The sequence below is a fragment of the Canis lupus genome, chromosome 29 (assembly GCF_003254725.2).
Source record: "Canis lupus dingo isolate Sandy chromosome 29, ASM325472v2, whole genome shotgun sequence".
In the NCBI taxonomy this organism is placed as follows: domain Eukaryota; kingdom Metazoa; phylum Chordata; class Mammalia; order Carnivora; family Canidae; genus Canis; species Canis lupus.
The window spans coordinates 3,731,375-3,746,203 of record NC_064271.1 but is presented as its reverse complement, the minus strand read 5'-3'; the positions used below and the strand labels follow the sequence as shown (position 1 = coordinate 3,746,203).

Here is a 14,829-nt window from a genome sequence, read left to right as displayed (position 1 = left end):
TCCTCCACAGCTGCATGCGAGGGGCATATAAGGATATGAGGATAGATTGTCAGGATGGTGATAATGTGGGCACAGGACTTGCCCGTGCTAGGTCTCAGAGGACTTGATAACTATACAGATGTGTTCTTAGGTTTGTGATTTTTGTGTCTGGGTAGATATTAGGAGCAAGGCTTTGGGGAAAGTTGAGGCTATTAGAGAGATCAAGTGGCTGGATTAATGTCAGGCACGGAGGATGTGGTAGATATGTAAGAGAAAGGTAAAGATTTGTTATGTGTGTATTTGTATATACACAGATGTATGTGTATATATACACACACATGTTACTCTGATATATACTTCATGTTTACTTACTTTTACATAGTTTCATAGAAACCAAAATAGTGGATGGGATTGCTCAAGAAGGTTAAGGGGAGAAAGAAGAGAGCGAAGGCGCAGCCTTAGAGACATCAGCATTTAAGAGGCAAAAAGAACATGATCTGGAAAAGGAGTCTGAGATAGATTATTAGGAGAGAAAGGAGAAAATCCAGGAGGGCTTAAAGAGGAAGGGAGTTAACATTATCAAATGCCACCAAAAGACAAAGTAAAATGATGACTCAAACAAATTCATTGACTTTACCCATCAAGAGTGTATAGATGGCCCGGGCCAGGACAATTTGAATTAAATGATAAAAGAGAAAGTCACCTTCAGTGAGTTGACAAATAAATGCAATAAAAATGCTAAATGTAGAGGCTTCTTTCTTTTGAAAATAAAATTAGACATTTTTTTCAGTTGTTATCATTGGCATTCAAATCTTGGAATGGGAGATAGAGCAAAAATGTTAAATAATTTACTGAAATTATAGACGGAAATATGTTTTCCAAAAGGAATCACATATTTGAGAAGTTGAAGCTATTGCAAAATCTAATGTCTTTGTCAACTTCTCTGATAGTTACTGGAATGAAGTAGTTGTATATGGAGATTTGATTTCCAGTCATTATCTGTGGCATACAGGTCACAGTTCCTAATAGGTCAATCTGGTGTGTGATGCCTAGATACAGAATTGCAAGTGTCAGTATCTAGATTCATAGGAGAATAACTATATATTCAGTTAACTGAATTTCTCTTTTCTTTATGAAAAATGGATTTTGAATTAGAGTATGTTTTCTAGTATTTACAGAAGTTGATATTTCATCTGATGGGTATCTTATATGCAACTGAACTGAAACTTAACTTTTCATTTGTTTTATATTTCTAGTATTTCCTATTTTGCTTATTATGGACCATAGCTGATTCATCTCACTATTATTATTGTTGTTATTATTAAATGCTCTGTCTCAGTATTTATGCTTGGGATGCAAACTTTGTGCTATGTATACAAAGATCACTTAGGCATATTCCCTCCTCTTAAGGAGCTCCCAATTTAGCTGTGTTGGGTGGGAAACAGAAACACTGTAATTAGAAAATTATAATGTTGTATTTCAAATGTTATTTTAACAGAATTTATATTGATGATGGTAATGTTATAACTGCTATCATTTACCACATGCAAGGCACTATTCTAGATGATTTGTGTAAATTATGATATTTAATACAATGGGCTGAATATCATTGTCCACATTTTATGATGAGGAACCCCAGAGAGAATATAGGCTTGTCCAAAGTCACATGGCTGGGGAGTGCCCAAGACCGAATTCAGTATGCCTCCCTGATCCTGAAGCCTGCACTCTTAACCACAAAACTAAACTGTCACTAAACCATTGCAAAGGCCTTGGAGGAGCGCATAGGACCCCAGAGAGCAGTTGTCAAGGACTGTTTCTCTGAGGAAATAAAATATGGATTTGGAGGCTCATGCCAACATTGCAACATGGAAGACAGTCTAGGCATTGATGGTGAGGGAGATCCAAGTAGACAGTACAGGTGACAGAGCTGCTGTCATTGGTTATGCTTTCTTCTGACCAACTGTGAGGCTGCTCCAAAAGGGGTGCCTCCAACTGTATCATGGACGTGATATTTACATGTTGTCTTGGAGAGTATGTCAGCATGTGATAGAGAAGAAAGGGAAGGACATCTGAATAAAGGAACAGCATATGCACATATATAGAGTTAAGAAACAGTGCGACAAATATGTGATTAAAAAATTTAGCTTAGGGATCCCTGGGTGGCGCAGCGGTTTGGCGCCTGCCTTTGGCCCGGGGCGCGATCCTGGAGACCCGGGATCGAATCCCACATCAGGCTCCCGGTGCATGGAGCCTGCTTCTCCCTCTGCCTATGTCTCTGCGCCTCTCTCTCTCTCTCTCTCTGTGACTATCATAAATAAATAAAAATTAAAAAAAAATTTTAGCTTATTTCACTCCAGTATCTAGGGAGATATGGAGCTAGATATGTGAAATGAAAACAGGATCAGCTTTATCCTGTGGCATAGGGCACCCCAGAAGTGAATCTCACCCCTGATGAGTCCTTGGTCATCAAATACATGGTGGAGAACCAGGTCAGGGGAGATCTTTCTGACTCCCCCAGAATAAAGTAGAAGCCCCGTTGTAGGAAACAGGAAAAACAAACAAGATAAATGTAATCCAAGATAAAAACATAACCAAGCCTGAACTCAGGAATTCTGTAATATTCTTTCAAACTGTGTTTATTGGGATCCAATGGTGTTGGCCACTCTCCCAAGCATAGGGGCATTCAGACAAGCCATTATTAACATGAAAGAAGGGGACAAAAAAAGTTAAAATTGTTGTATAGTATCATAATGATCCTACTAGTGTGAATTATGTTAAGCAATTAATTTGAAAAGTTAAATCTTATTATTTTGAAATATATTTTCAAATGACAAAGTTAGCAATGTCTTTACATTCAAGAAGTAACACTTGAGTTTTGTGTGAAAATTCATTCACAGCTTCTTATTTCCCAAAAGACATTACTTTGTGCAATATTGTGTATTATATTCTCAGAATGATGCTTTGTTGCTGGCTGCTATTTTCACATGCAAATTAATGGGATTCAGTGAACACTATTCAGCCTGTAGTCTAGTCCTTCAGGCACCATGACATTTAAGACATATTAAATCACCTCATCTACCTTGAAATCATTTCTTTGACCTGGAAGAGAGGACTGCCCTTTAGTGATATCTGCTGGAAGGACCAGGTATGTGAAAAAAGGAAAAATCTGGAACTATTTTGTCAGGTTGTCTGTTCTCTTTAGGTTTCCACAGATAGAAATACTATGCTTCAAAACTATAATGCTTTCTTATACATTTGGTTGCTTTTAATGCTTTTAATGAGTAGTGCAGCTGGACACTACTACTACTTGCTTTCATACTGGCTTACCTTGGACTGGTTCACACCTTCTACTGACATTATCATTGTTAGCTCATTTGTGAACATAAGTGGTTTTTGTTAATTCTAACCACAAAGCCTCTGAAATACAAAGGATTTAAATAGAATACTAACTGCCCTATCTGAGGGAAGTGAGAATTTGGTTTAGGATAATGAGGTGGAAATTATACTAAAACAAAAATCAGGAAGCATGTTTTCTGATTCAGCTTCTGGTCCTCAGTGGCTGGCAAATAATGAATGTGCCCTTCCATTGTCCTGGGCCTACTTTCCTCAGAAGGAGTTTAAAGTAAGGTGGGAGCCTGGAGACAGCACCTGCTTTGACAGCAGACACATGTGGGAGCCATTCCCCATGGCCATTTGCTTTGCTTTGAGGTGAATGAAATGTTTTGAATGAAATGTTCCAGCTCTGAAATCAACGTGTTAATACCAGCCTTGAAAAGTTAGTGTTGAGGATTAGCCAGGAAGAATATGTGTTCATAATTTACTTCTCTTCTCTTCCTTTTGCTTTTCCTTCTTGTCTTCTACATAAAGTCATGAGTTGGACTACTTGATCTATAAGACAAAAGTACTTCTTTTTCAAAAATTTATGTTCTTCAAGATTATAATAGCAGTACTTGTTTCTTATAAGAAATTGGGATATTAGAGAAAAGTACAATCTAAGTCTTTGTGTGTGTGTCTGTTCCCCTGTTACCTTCCAATTTTAACTTTGTATGAGCACCTGATGCCTTCAGTGCCTTAAGACCCATTGCTTAATTGATTTCCTCATCCTGGGGATTTTGTGAACAAGTGCAGTATAGTACGAGTTTCAGTCCAGCTTTAATTCATAGTTTGAGATGCAATTTTAATCCATTTCTGGAAAATAATGTGGAGTTGGGCTGGAAAGTTCTTTGAAGAGCAAAATGAAGAAGGTAGATTGAGAAACTATTATAAGTTTTTCCTAATATCTTCTTTGAAGTCTTTATAGCATTCTGATTTATATATAGGCACTTTAGCCATTATTGGAGATATGTAGATAAGTAGCAAACATGTGAAAAAAAAAAAAAGAGAGAAATACCAGTACTATCTACCCAGCACCAACCACCGGCAATATTCATATGAGACCTGCCCTTCCTTTCTTGTGCTCCTCACTTGGTGGTCTCAGTACAGCTAGTGATGACTTTCACTTGAACACTGCAGTAGCACCTTGCCAGGGGTGGAGACCCCTCAAAGCCACCCTCCTCACAGATTTCTGAGATGCAAATCTGACCTTCAGAGGCCCTTCAGTGACTGTGCATATTCCATGCAAGTTTGGAAAGCTTTATTAAGCCTTCCTGGCCTTCAGTGCTTTCTTACCCATGGCCTGTTTCATTCATTGAGACTACCTGCCTTTCCCTTACAAGGGTTGGAGCTTAGCCAAGTATGGGCCAGGTCTTCAGAAAAGCTACACAGAAGGAATGGATGGACATCATCATTTTCACTCTAGCCAGGAGGGTCATATTGGATGTACTAGGGTTTTCTAGAGAAACTGAACAAATAAGAAATGGAGATCAATAGGACCTTTTCAAGACAGACCAATAGAAAAGAGAGAGGGTTCATTTTAAGGAATTGGCTTATGCTTTTGTGGGGGCCAGCAAGTTTGAATTTTGAAGAGGAGGCTGGCAAGCTAGAGAACCAGGGAAGAGTTGATTTGTAGCTCGAGTCTGAAGGCCATCTCAAGGCAGAATTTCCCCTTTCTCAAGGTGCTTCCATCTTTTCATCTTAAGGACTTTAACTGATTGAATGAGGCCTTCCAACATTATGGAGGGTTTCTGTTTTATCCAAAGTCTACTGATCTTGGTGTTAATCACATATAAAATATACCTTCACAGCAACATCTAGACTGATGCTTGACCAAAATCTGGGTACCATGGCTTAGCCAAGTTGACACATAAACCACCTTTCATAACAGGTTAACATCAGGCCAGACAAACAGCAGCAGATGCTAGTCTCAAGCTCTGGCTGCATAACACTTGGTAGGCAGAAAATGAACCTGAGATCAGAAAAAAACAAAGAACATGATTGGGAATCAGGCAAGCCATGCATTGACTGATATCCTCCAACTGCTCTTCCTCAGGTCTGGAAAATGTTTTTCCAATTCCCTGAAAGGACTGTGAGATGGAAAGATAAGATGTTTTAGGGCAACAGGAGAGGTTGTGGAGAGATCTCTTCCCCTGATTCCAAGGTCTGGGCAAGCTAGACACCATGAGTGAGGGAATAGCACATACACAGCATCTGAGAAAGGAGATTGGAGGCCCGGAAGCTCTAGGAGCTGGGATCAGAGTGACAGGGGACCTGGCTGTAGGGACAGAGACAGACGGGAGGGAGGAATGCACAGGTGTGTGCTTCTGGCAAAGATGATGATGGCCGGACTGTCCGGAGTAATCCCACTCCCTCCTGCCCTTCCTGGAAACAAGGGGTGACAAGAACCTGCTTATGTTGTTTCTGCAGCTTTATGCTTTTGACTTTACAATGACTTAGTTGCATCCCCACCTTCAACAGGAATGCTTTTGGCTCAAGTACAGATCTACTTGATCTTTTTTTTTTTTTTTTTCATGAAGATAGGCTTTCTGCCAGGATGAATATTTCTCACTTATGAGAAAACAAGCAGCACACTTACATAGAAATCAGCCTGTTAAGTTGGTGCTCTCTGAGAGTTCTCCTTATTTGTTTTGCTCTCTCAGTGCCAGATTCTTAGCTATAATGGCTAGGAATAGGCCCCCTTAGCTCAGGCATCTACTCATAATAAACTGAAGACCATCTCCAACCAGAGAACTAGTAGGAAGACCCACATCACAGCAGGACCAGACGAGCTGTGTGGCCTGGGTCTCACCTTCAAGAACTCAAATTTAGACTTTGGTTTATCTCCTAATGACCTATACATTCAGTCCCAGGGTAGGCTGATAGTGTCTTTCAAGAGCAACACATTCATCTTACAACTTAAACTGGACTACCCTCTGTGGACAATTACAATTTAATTTTTTTGTGTTTAAACACTCACTAGTTTAATGTTTTCAAAAAATATGCCCTGTGTTTGGCATTTATAAAATATACTGGGAGCTCATACCTCTGAGCAACATCTAGCCTCTCTATCCCTTTGTAAGGTCTTTCTCTGGACTTTCCACACAGACATGGTATAACTCCATCTAACCCACCCAGAGGCGTGTAATGGGCTGTGGTGTGGGCGTGATGTGCCCTGTTCCCTGGCAGAACTAAGTAACATGATCTTGAGCTGTGCTCATTTGTTTGAAGCTGGTTCATGCTGATGTGTGTCCATGCTTGTTCTCTGCCCTCTGTGTACAGTAGGGGCTCCTTTAAAACTTTTTGGAAGGAGCATCTTCTGGATTGAATTTGAACTAAAACCTATTTCTTATTGGTTAGAAACATCAATTCCAAATTTTTCACCGTAAAAATTGTTAAACATTTCTTCTCCAGCTTTAGCAGCTAGGGGGTGGGCAGGCCAGCCAGCCAGCCAGCCAGCCAAACTCATGTTTAACCACTGCCAGTAAGCACCATGTTCTCAGTTTTCATCTTGGTGCGTTTCCTAAAATTGTTTCTAAATTGAATTCCAGTGAACAATGAATGGGATGAAAATTGTGGTAAATAATGATTGTTATTTTTGTGAATATTATTTTATCAATATTACATATATCATAAAAGGATGAATTGTGCAGGATACATAAAAATCCAATTTTCACTCTATGCAAAGAGTGAAAATACAATGCTACAAGTTATGCTAAGAGAAGTTTTCTGTACATGACAAATTTTGTGTGGGTGAAATTGTAGGGATCCATCTTGAAAATATAGAAGCAATATGGGAAAATTAATTATATTTTTAGATAAACTTATTTACACAGAGGACAGTCTGATCCAAATTTGGTGGTCATTTGAATTCAGATGATCTTTTGGTGTAAATTCATCAAAAGGTACAGTAAATAATACTGTAAACAATGCATTATGTAATAATGCTCCATATGCAATCCTGAAATGCAGCAATTAAAATTAGTAAGGTAAGTTTTTCCTTAGCGTTTGAGTTCATAGTGTACCTGACTACACAAGTTTATGTGGTAGAATAGCAAAGAAGATCAAGTGCTAACAAGCTAACTTTGGTGCATTTGTATATGCCTTATGGGAATTTAAGTCAATGGGGAAATAATTTTTGGGTCTCTAAGTGTGCTTTGCTTCTCTGGAAGAGGTGTCCTATGGCTCCCTGAGCAGTGAGAACTGTGGATCCTGTATCTCACAGTCCCCTGAGTAATCCGTGGGACAGTGGACACCTCGCCACACAGTTCTTGTGGGAGGAGGTCTTAGTTTTGCTTGCTAGTGAATACAGGAGGGAATTTTGATAACCAACACACTTAGCACCTTGACTCTTAAATAAATCCAGTGAAGAGCTTAAAATAGCAATTTGGTGATTAGTTCAAGCATCTTTTCACATTATTTTTAATTACTTATATTACTTCTGCGCTATTTAATTGAAAACAAATTTGGAATTGACATCATTTTGTAAAAAGGAAGCTGCGCATATGCTATGATTTAGCAATCCTAATTCTAAATATGCTCCAGAGAAATATTTCTTCATGTACACAAGGAGAATAGATGCATGTTTATTGAAATATTGTTTGTGAATGCTGCAAAAAGTTGAAACAGTCAAAATAGCTGTCACTAAGGGAATATGTGAATGTAAATGTAAATGAACTCTGGCCTATCTGCACCGTGGAATATTATAGAACAATTGGGGATAAATATCTAGATCCTTATGGGTCAAGGAATGACCTAGATGAGATGCAGTAGAGGGGGAAAAAGAGGTGTTAAAAACTATGTAAAGTTTGGGATGCCTGGGTGGCTTAGCAGTTGAGTGTCTGCATTCAGCTCAGGGCATGATCCCGGTGTCCTGGAATCCAGTCCCACATCAGACTCCACACAGGGAGCCTATTTCTCCCTCTGCCTATGTCTCTGCCTCTCTCTCTGTCTCTCATGAATAAATAAATAAAATCTTAAAAAGAAAAAAAATATAAAGTTTAATATCATTTTGTAAACTTAAAAATGCTAAATATTTTATATTTACCTACATTATGTTTATTTTCATATTTTTATATGTATAATGTTTCACCTTATATTTTTTCATATCCCTATATATGTGTGTATATCTGAAGAGAGGCATCACACTCAGGAGAGAGGTTATACGTAGGAAGAAAGAGACATAGCTAAAATTAAGATAGTGGCTAAAAGAGACTTTTACTTTACCTGTAATATATTTTTACATTGATTTGTGATTTGTGCAATCAAAATAAAAATGTATAAAATTATAAATAGAAGCAACTATATCAACTGAAAACAGTTGTTAATTCTGGATATGGACAATAATAAGTATTCTTTTCTTATTTGAGCTTTTCTGAATTTTTAAAAAATTCAAAGCCTAAAAAATGGAGACTAATTTATCCTTTTATATTTACTCTCTTCTTGTATTATTGGAAGCTCAATTTGGGAGGATTATTAGGATTTATGGATTGATGTGAGAGGAGAGTCCTTTCTGTAATTTAAACTTCATTTTGAAGGAAAACCAATGGGTTTAGAGTCTTTGGGTTTATATAACTTTATCCCATATAGCTTATAGGCAGAATTTCACATCATTTATAAAATTTCTTTTAAAAATATAGTACAGACACATCGAATAACAAAGTATGTTGTTTAAGCAGTGTATTCCATCTTACAAAGAGGTATATTCACAATGAGCTATTTTAATTGAATATCTTTTAAAAATTTCCATGCATCCTTTTTCTTTTTTGGTGTTGGGATTTAGTTGAATGATTTTATTTTATTTTATTTTATTTTATTTTATTTTATTATTTTTTTAGTTGAATGATTTTAATCATTCATTCTGTAGGAAAAATCTCCTACAGAATTTGAACATATTCTTTCAGAGTCAACTTAAGAGAAATGTAAAATGATAGAATTTTAAGGTAATCTTATAAAGATTTTTGAGCCAAATATTCTAAAATAGAACTATTTTTTATGCTGTTAAAAATTTTTATTTTGAGAAATTAGTTGAGGGGAAGTAGATATTTTGTTTTTTGTTTTTGCTTTTGTGTTTGTTTGTTTTCCTGGCACATTAATGCTCTGTAAAAATTTTCTATCATTTCCCTCTTATTTCCAAACAAATTATTTCATCTTTCTCATGTGCTTCCCACATTGATGATACAAACTCAGGTCAAATAAACTTATCAGAATGACACTTTATTGCCTAGATAACTAAAAAGTCAGGAGGTAAATTTGGTCCAGGCATAGCTGGAGGCAGAGCTTTGTTTTCTTCTCCCATACTTTGGCCCTATTTGTCTCTGGTTTTATTCTCCAGCCTGGACACTAATAGCCCTAGATGCTCACTTTTCATAATCTCTGATCCCAGACAAAGAACGTAACTTTATTTTATTCAGCTATTCAACACTCATGAATACTCCCAATTTGCTTTGCTTGAGTCATATGCTCCTCACAAAAGAAACCGTGTGTCCGGGGGATCCCTGGGTGGCTCAGCGGTTTAGCGCCTGCCTTCTGCCCAGGGCATGACCCTGGAGTCCCGGGATTGAGTCCCACGTTGGGCTCCCGGCATGAAGCCTGCTTCTCTCTCTGCCTCTCTTTCTCTCTGTGTCTCTCATGAACAAACAAATAAAAAAAAAAAAAAGAAAAGAAAAGAAACAGTGTGTCCAAGGAGACCGTTGTCTGGCCTTAGTCACCTTCTTGAAGGGCACATGATTGACATTCCCATCAAAATCACAGGGAGTGAAGTGGGTTCTTCTCTTACTGATAGAGGGTTCTTCTCTCAGACCAATACCTAAGTTGACTATCTGTGCATAGTATTTTGTTTGCTGCTCTTTTGTACTACTAATACTTTATATACTAGTGCTATAATTACTATAAATTTGTTTGTAATCCTCAATTCAACTGTGCCTGCTCAGTGGTAGAGACCATATAGTGCTCATCTTTGTGTCCCTGTTACCTAACACAATATGTGGCATGTAGTTGGCACTCAATAATTTATACACTGAATAAAATGATAAATGTATTAATTGATGAAAGAGAATGTTAGTTGTCTCTCTTAAACTCATCGCTTTGTTGATTTGTTTTAATACTTCTAAGGCTGTTGTATTTCTGGACTATAAGAAAAATTAACTAATAATAACTTTGCCTAAATCCAAGTGATGGTGTTATGCTGATAAGTGACATCTGATCTATCAATATTGTCCAAACTATTTATGCTCAATTACCATGTTGCCATATATAGAATTTGTTTTGGTGTCATACAAATATGACCTAAAGAAAATGGTACAACTGCTTTTAAATACTTGAAGAGCTCTGTAACTAGTTGCACTTGTCTGGCATCTTTGGCCTAGCATATAACACCTGATACACATAATCTGTGGTAAACAATGTACCTACCTAATGATTAGTGCAAAATATACCTAGTTCTGTCTTAGGTTTAGTCCTTTAGTATTATAATTTGATTATAAAAGGAGAATTAGTTTTCAAGCTTCTAGAAATAATAACACCAATGAAATCCACATACTATAACATTTCTCCTCCTTTTTATGTTCACAGAGACTTGAGGTTTAACAGAATACGAGAAATTCCTGAGAGTGCCTTCAAGAAACTCAAGACTTTGAACACTCTGTGAGTACTTATTGCTTATCTGTGAAGTTTCTAAAATTACAAGCTAGTTGGATTGCAGTTTGCCATGAAAAGTCATTTGGAGGGCAGCCTGGGTGGCTCAGCGGTTTAGCGCCGCCTTTGGCCCAGGCCAGGGCCTGATCCTGGAGACCCAGGATCGAGGCCCACGTCAGGCTCCCTGCATGTAGCCTGCTTCTTTCTCTGCCTGTGTCTCTGCCTCTCTCTCTCTCTCTCTCTCTCTCTCTCTCTCATGAATAAATAAATACATAAAATCTTTAAAAAAAAAAGGTTATTTGGAGAGTAAAAGAACAGCTAGTATAGGAGTGAAACCTTGCTAATTCTTGTAACTAAAAATTCTCTGCTTCTTTCCAGTGCCTCACTGCCTATATTTTTGCTACCTTCTGAATCTGGGAGATATTCCTACTTATCTAATTGTCTTTATGTTATGTTTGTTTAGAAAAGATTCATGGATGAAGAGAAAGAATAGTTAAATAATTTGCTTATGGGTCCCCTAGCCAAAACAATAGACATGGAATTAAAACTCATGATCTGTGACTACAAAGTCCATGCTGGCGAACAGCATGCCATTGGATATTCTTATTCTGAATACCACAAATATCCTTAAAATCATGTATTTAGAGGAAAAGTTACAACTTTATGGCTAAGGTATGATAAAAATTTTCAATGTGTAGAACACTCACTTTATTTATTTATTTATTTATTTATTTATTATTTATTTATTTATTGTGTGTCTGCCTTTGACTCAGGTCGTGATCCCAGGTTCCTGGAATCGAGTCCCACATCAGGCTTCCTGCAGGAAGCGTAATTCTCCCTCTGCCTATATCTCTGCCCCTCTTTGTGCCTCTCATGAATAAATAAATAAAATCTTTAAAAATATATGACAACTAACTGCTATAATGGAGGAAACTGGAATGCTATGAGAGATGATGACAGGGAGCTTAGATGTATGAACAGTGCTCAATATTTAAAATTATTTATTCTGCATTTAGATTAATCCATAGGTTGAAATTTCTAGAAGTTAAGAATATTCAGTGCTTTTTGAACTACATGGGTTAGTTTTCTTGATATAATATTTTCATAAATGAGTTAACATTTTCATCCTAGCTGAATTTATCACCATATTATAGCCAACTTTAGGGTTGAGATTATGACTTTATGCTTGTACTTTTCCTACCTGGTTTCTTCCCAATAACTTTGCCTGAATATGTTATCTCAGTATCTCTGGTTGGGGTGATATAAGAGCATAAGGAAGTAAGAGCTGCAAGGTTTATTTGTAATTTAACAATAAAGAAGTTGTTCTCAAACCTAATAGGTAAAATGTTTACTGGAGAACTTGTGGACACACTTCTTAGAAGGGACCCCAAAATTAGCATTTTAACAAGTATCTCTATGGGGTCTGACACTTGGTGAACACCATCATTAAGCCTTCTGCCACTATCTAGTGAAATACTTAGGTGATGGAAAAGCAAACATCTTAATTTATCAAATTGTTAATGTTATCATGTTTTATCTAATCTTTTCTTTCAATATAGTTGCCATTTTATTATTTTTTTGAGGAATGTAGGAAAGTGATAATTTTATTGTAGTTTGGCCACATTTTGGAGTTACAGCACACAATACTGTAATTATTAATGAACAGTCTGCCTCTTCAGTTGGTAGAAACAATACTTATTATTAATTTGTTTCTAAATATTTTTGTTAAAAAAACGAAATGAAATAATTATCATTTGTGGTGTTAATTACAAGCCTCATTGTATACTGGCTGCTTTATGTACATTATCTCCATTTCTTGCTGCCTCACTGTGTGTGATAGATGTTATTATTTCTATTATACCGATTAGGAAACTTGAGACTCAAACTATAATGTAATTTACCCACATTCATACATCTAGAAAGGGGCAGAGTCAGGATTCACACACACTTTGATCTGTTAACTGCCGATTCATAAGATTTCTCATGATGGCTTTCAGGAAGGCTAGATCTGTGGAATAACAGATGATGGATCACTCAAGTAGTAAATTGTGGAAGAGGGAAAGAAGTGAGGTCAGAAGTGGGACACTGAAAGCCTACTGGGATTGGAGGGAACTTGTGCTATAGCAGTGTGGAAACTCAATGAGTTTTGAGGACAACATAGTTATAAAGTATGTTGATGAAAGTTAGAAAAAAGTAAATCTTTTAGCCAGTATAATTACTGAGTTGCTTGTCATATGTTGTTGTTGTTCTTGTTTTTTAAACTCTCAAATTACCAAATTTTATAAGGAAATCTGAATTTTTAAAATATTTCTCAAATAAAATATAATTATGAGGTAAGATATTATGTTTTATTTAATGTGATGAGAAATCTTCACTATGCCTCATTTTATGAGAGCTTTTTATCATGTTAATGAATCACCAGTCACTATTTCATTTATTTGTTTTTATTTAAAGATTTGGCATACTGTTTTCTTTTCTCTCAAGACTTTGAAGGATTGATGTTTAATGATTTGCCAAAGGTGTTACTCTGTAAATAGCCAAAGCTTTAGTTAGGATATTTGATTTGTCTGTAAGGTTATTCTGTGATGTAGCAAGGGAACAAAGCTTCCTGCAGTAAATATTAGCATAGTTTTCTAGCTGGGGGTATGCAGAAATTTTAAAACAGGCATTAATTTCTGGGATAATAGAAACATGTAGATTAGATTTTGGCTTTCCACCCATTATTAGTAATAAGACTGGTTGGATCAATTTGTAACTTATTTACTTTGTGACTTACTTTTAAGGAGAAAAAATAACTACACGTGGTTTATGCCGATCTAGCCAGTATCATACAAACCATCCAGGTGGAAAAAATCTCAAAGATCTGAATAAAATACAGAAAGCAACTTTTTGAAAGTTAGGATGGCAATGAAGGCAGCCAGGACTTGAGAAACTAAAATCTGGGAAAGAAAGGAAGCTCACTAAGCTGACTCAAACCTTCTGGGAAAGTTCCTTCTCTGGGCTTTTGCCAATTCAAGTGCAGACCATGGAGGATTAAGAGAAAGCAATGTCCTGTATTTCATGGCAGTTTCACTGGACTGGGAAGACAAATATTGGAATTTAAGGTCATGACTACAACCAACACTAGAAGGTCAGGACACCTGAGAGAAGGCAGCTGCAGAATAATGAGGTGAAGATTTTGCCATCCATTTCAATAGAGGCATTTGCTAACTTGAACTGAAACACATAGGGAGAGACTACCAGTAAGCCAAGGATAAAGCAGCTATTAAGACTTAAAAAGCCAGACAGAGATTTTAGGCATTTCAAGGTACCAGAGAAACAAAAATAAGGGTTTCGGGTCCATTGCAGAAAAAAGCCCCTGATAAATACTCGTGGTTTTATTATTTTTAAAAAATATTTATTTATTTATTTATTTATTTATTTATTTATTTATTTATTTACTTATTTAGAAGGAGAGTAGAGGGAGAGGGACAAACAGATGGCAATACAGGCTCGATCTCATGATCCTGAGATCATGACCTAAGCGAAAACCAAGAGTTGGGTGTTTAGTTGACTGAGTCACCCAGGTGCCCCAATGCCCTGGTTTGAATTCTGTACTCCTAAAGAGCTATGCCCTAGAAGCAGTGGTCCATCTAGACTGGGTGAAGGTGATCTTCCATATTCTGTCTGCCTCCTAAAAAAAAAATCCAACCTTCTCTGAAAAAATATAAAATGATCCAAACCCTCTACAGCTTTTCACTTGTAATGTCTAGCATCCAATGAAAGATGTCCAAACATGCCAGGAAAACCGAGAGAATAAAAGATAACTGAAAAAGCTATGTTTGTTTAAGATTTTGAAGTTGT

At 36.8% G+C, this 14,829-nt stretch overlaps 1 protein-coding gene across 9 annotated transcripts in view; it reads left to right on the top strand.

Moving 5' to 3' along the window:
* PXDNL (peroxidasin like) overlaps window positions 1–14,829 on the top strand; it is a 429,464-nt gene that overhangs the window by 137,854 nt on the left and 276,781 nt on the right. For all 9 annotated transcript variants that reach the window (XR_003147577.3, XR_007407163.1, XR_003147578.3 and 6 more), the window contains exon 2: window positions 10,924–10,995. Coding sequence is in view for 5 of the 9 variants with exons in the window: in XM_035708326.2 (XP_035564219.1) it covers window positions 10,924–10,995 (72 nt within the window). In the remaining 4 variants the exon portion in view is untranslated. The remainder of the gene's footprint in view (window positions 1–10,923; window positions 10,996–14,829) is intronic.